The following is a 4510-nucleotide window of genomic DNA, read 5'->3' as shown; positions in this document are numbered from 1 at the left end:
TAATACAGTAATGCTATTACACCTCGGTGTGCAAATCCCATTCCCCATCCCTGCGACAATAGACAAAAGTACAGGCCAATTCCAATCCTCTGTTTGCAGCCCAAACCCAATTGTTCTGCGAGCTTGTTTCCTTTGAGTGAATCCCATTCCCCGTTCACGCATCTGCTTTAGTTTCAGCAACACTTTTTTGGAATACAGGAGGAGAACTTGTACCAACTGTGTTGAATTGGTATTATGCGTGTGTGAAAGAAATATTATTCTAAACGAGTTGTAACATGTTCAATGTTCACAAGAAGTCGAATTACTTCATAAGAATAATGAAATTGAATTAAAGGCTAAACGGCGTTTTTTTTTTTTTTTACATTAACCATAAAAACGAATGACGTCAAAGATACCATGAATTGTATTATTATTATTATTAGTAGTAGTAGTAGTAGTAGTAGGAGTAGTAGTATGCCTATTATATTTCATGATTGCCTGTATTTTGGGCAGTGGATAAGATATTATACGGGTGAGTAAAATCCATAAGCAACGTAATAAATCACATTTTACATGTAATCTTAGATCATTTGTTTTGTGAAACTTATAGCATCGTGTTTCTGTCCGTAACACGTTGGGATGATACAAGCGGTGGAACAGGTGGAACAAGCATTGAGTCCCTGGAGGGTGAAACGTCTCTTACACATACACACATCAAAGAGTGTGATCACCTTATTTCAGAGACATGACACACACCTAAATGCAGAAAGTTTTACACCCTGAACATAGCAACTCGTGCGTATTTACAGAAAAAACATGAGCTCAACATATAGCCTAAAGAAAGAAAGAAAGACAGACAGAAAGAAAGAAGCCTAATGGAAAATAGAGATAGTAATGCAAACTGGCAGCTTCTACATCTGCTGTCTGCTCCAATGTGTCACAAAGCGTTTGTAGGCGCCACTCGGTGAAAATCGTGCCACATTTTGAAGCACCTGACGCTTTGTTCGCTTGTTTTTATTGGAAATTGTTTTGTAATACGAAATGACATGGCTCATACTCGTACCACCCCTTCTTCTGTCCAATTTCCATCCTATTGTGGGTCTCAGGGTAAATCACAATTCATGTTCGCCCTCAGTTTCCCTAAGCGTCCCTGTACAGTAATTGTTTTGCCATTTAATTTGGACCGGCGGTCCCCATAGAGTAGTCGGGAACGCCACGCGCTGACAGAGTTCATCTCAAATCTATGCCGAAAAGCCAGATGGTTATTAGACAGCCGGAACGTTGGACTATTTAAGCAGTGCTGACAGAGAAGATAATTATTGTAAATAATCTATTTAGCGTACAAGATTAATTTATGTGTTATGTTTGGCAGCTAAGGCCTGCGTTCTCTCTGCCCAGAAATCAAATCCATTATATTTTAATGCAAAAATAAAAAGCGCTAAATTAATACATAGCAGGAAGAGTAAATATTTATTAAAAGCATGTTCGGGTACACACTACCGACATGCCTGTTACGTTTTGGCTCGAGTGTATAAGAGCATAGTCAAGAACAAGATCCATTAATAGTTTAAATATGCAATTTAACAAGGGTTATGCATTTTTTAAGACAGATTGTCTTTATTCAAAATCTCTCTGCTCGACAAATGAACAAAGAATCGAGGTATCACCCTTTTAGACACATTTCCTTTCCATTAACATGACAGAATTTAAGTTACCATCGCAGATAAAAAATACAACATGAACTGCTTCGCTTCAAACTTTAAGTTCTTTCTGAAATCAAATGAACGAGTGACTAGCACCGAACCACAGAAAAAAAATGCAAATTAAAAATACTGAAAGATAAGGATTCCCCCCCCCCCCACATTTGATATTTTAAATAGACTGTCTAATTTCAGGTGCCGGTTTAATAATTCTAAACAATATAACCCGTATAATCTAAACGCTGAATCACTTTGAAACCCTTATAGTCGTATCATTTGAATTTCAGAGTGCCAAAAAGAATGGTAAATATAACAGCTGTACAAGAAACATGAATCCTAACCGTTAGTTGTGCAAATCAAAGTCATTCAAATAATAATAATAATAATAATATGATGAGAATAACAATTATATTAACTGTTCAAACAAAATTATCATTATTATAGCATCAAATCGTACATAATAAATAAAATTAAAGGCATCCAAATCCGGTAGCCATAATAATAAACGTTTGAACATTTACATTTCTTACAGTTCTGGGCACCTGCCTTACATCTATTCCAAGATCCATGCTGGGAACCAAGGAACCTCTCGCAGATGGAGAAAAGTTCATGTCCACGTACGGCCTCAGTAAAATGTCTTGATCATTCCTCTCTTCTTATGTACATGCATTGCTGTATTCAAGTTTTCAAAGAGGAGACTGTTTTTAGCGGCTCAGTCACATCGCAGCGGCATGTGCTGATGAGTACGGGTCAATCCCACTCTTGGTCATACCTGGGAACAGTATGTAGGCAACAGGCGGCTGTAAACTCGATGCCGACCATGCGGTGCAGTTACACGGCACCACGTACCCAGGGTTTGTGGGTGACGGGTGGGTGTGGGTGTGCTGGCTGGGGCAACCCAGGCTCCCGAATGCGCCGTTCTGGTATCCCAGAGATGATGCGTAAGGTAAAGTGCTGGTGGCCAACGTGTGGGGCATCTCTGTCATCTTCTGGATGGCGCTGGAGCTGAACTGGCTCGGGTCGAGGAAGGAGTAAGGGGCAGATGTGGGTGGCAGGAACGCACGGGCTTTTTCCGAGGCACCTAAGAGCGAGTCCGTGGCTGAGACCGGAAGTCCTTTCAGGTGATCCGTGTCGCCCAGGTAGGGCAGAGGAAACACGTACCTGTCCTTCTTCAGGAGGTTCTTGGGCTTGCGCCTGGGTCTGTATTTGTAGTCTGGGTGTTCTTTCATGTGTTGAGCCCTCAGCCTCTTGGCCTCGTCGATGTACGGTCGCTTCTCGGATTCAGAGAGCAGCTTCCACTCGGCGCCAAGTCTTTTGCTTATTTCGGAATTGTGCATTTTTGGATTCTCTTGAGCCATTTTCCTCCTCTGGCCTCTTGACCAGACCATGAAGGCGTTCATGGGTCTCTTGATGTGATCTACCGGTTTGGACATTTTTCAAAGCGCCCGTTTAAAGTTCCCTATTAAAATAACAACAAAAAGTTCTTCAACCAACCAAGAGAAAAAAAGTATTCACCTGTCCTGCAGACAGACACGGATCATGCCACTTCTTGAGAGCAGGAGGAGTATGAAAACGGCATCAATGGAGGAAAAATCCAGTAATTCTTCCGCGTTTGTCGCTAAGTTGAAAGATTTCTCTTCTTCAAAACGACACTGTACGGCTCAGAGAAGAACAGCCACACGCGCCACAAAATCCAGCGCGATCCCAAGTTTCCGCGATCTGTTTGCACGCTTTTTTTCTCGGAGGATTCTCGCACTGCGAAGCACCTGGCTGGGAAATGAGGAGTAGCGCGTGAATGAGAGCCAAAAGCGGTGAAGTTCAAAGGCTGGGCTGGTTCGCTCTGCACGCGATCTGACATAATCGCAGGGCGTTCACGCACCAACCTGAGCGCCCAATCAGCTCTGAGAAAGCCACATAATACCTACCAAAATATGTATATTACAACACAAACAAAGATCGGGGAGGAAAAGGAGGTGACTCTCTTCCCACCCCAAATCCATTTAGTTGAAGGTCTACAAACACAGACCTTCAACCTTTTTGTAATAAAACCTGACATCTACCAGCGTCAATCCTTCAGAGACGACAGATGCCTGAAGAATAGACAAATTCTTATTTTAAACTTCGCTTTCCTTATGCGAACACGCTTTCTGCATGTGCCCTTAAAGTTCATCTTTATTTATTTAAAATATTTTGACAATTCGTCTGACGTTTATCTTATGTTTTTATTATTATTATCAATTGTTATCTTTCTTTTATGCAGCAGATTTGTTGCTTATTAGTTTATTTTGGTTAGATGTGATAAATTAAGCACATATGACAAGCTTAATCACTAAACCCACAACGCACGAACTACTGGATTTTCAACAAAAAAAACGGTATTAAAGATCTCTGAAAAGAGATCAAGCGCGCTGTCTGAGGCAGTGGCCCCCAGGCCAATATTTCCTAAATGAGAACAATTGTCCAACGCTCTCTTGGGACAGCCTGGGTTGGGGCTTGCACCTGTTTTGCTGCTGTAATCTCACATGTGTAGAACATGCCCATGGACCTTTTCTGAATGGTAACATACCCACGCAAATTTGAAAACAATGCCAGTTGCTCATAGTATCATTACATCCCACAAATAATCAAGCGCAGATGAAAACATTGAGCTGTGTGATATGTTAGTGTTTCATTTGTTTCTAACAGATACATTCGCACGAATTCTAAATGCTTTATTAAATTATTCAGAATATCATAACATTGCTTTAAACATTATATTCATGGTCACAGTAAAGTTACCTTTATTATTTTCAGTAGAACATATTTTAATTGAAAGCTGCTGTTAATTATCC

At 40.8% G+C, this 4510-nt stretch overlaps 1 protein-coding gene across 1 annotated transcript; it reads right to left on the bottom strand.

Moving 5' to 3' along the window:
* Positions 1-366: 366 nt before the first annotated feature.
* sox14 (SRY-box transcription factor 14) lies at positions 367-3430 on the bottom strand. Its single transcript, XM_079840686.1, has one exon. The coding sequence runs from the start codon at positions 3110-3112 to the stop codon at positions 2396-2398; it is 717 nt and encodes a 238-aa protein (XP_079696812.1). The 5' UTR covers positions 3113-3430; the 3' UTR covers positions 367-2395.
* Positions 3431-4510: the final 1080 nt, after the last annotated feature.

This window comes from Gobio gobio, assembly GCF_949357685.1.
Source record: "Gobio gobio genome assembly, chromosome: 17".
NCBI classification, from domain to species: domain Eukaryota; kingdom Metazoa; phylum Chordata; class Actinopteri; order Cypriniformes; family Gobionidae; genus Gobio; species Gobio gobio.
The sequence above is the reverse complement of the archived record's forward strand: the minus strand, read 5'-3'. Positions and strand labels throughout refer to the sequence as shown.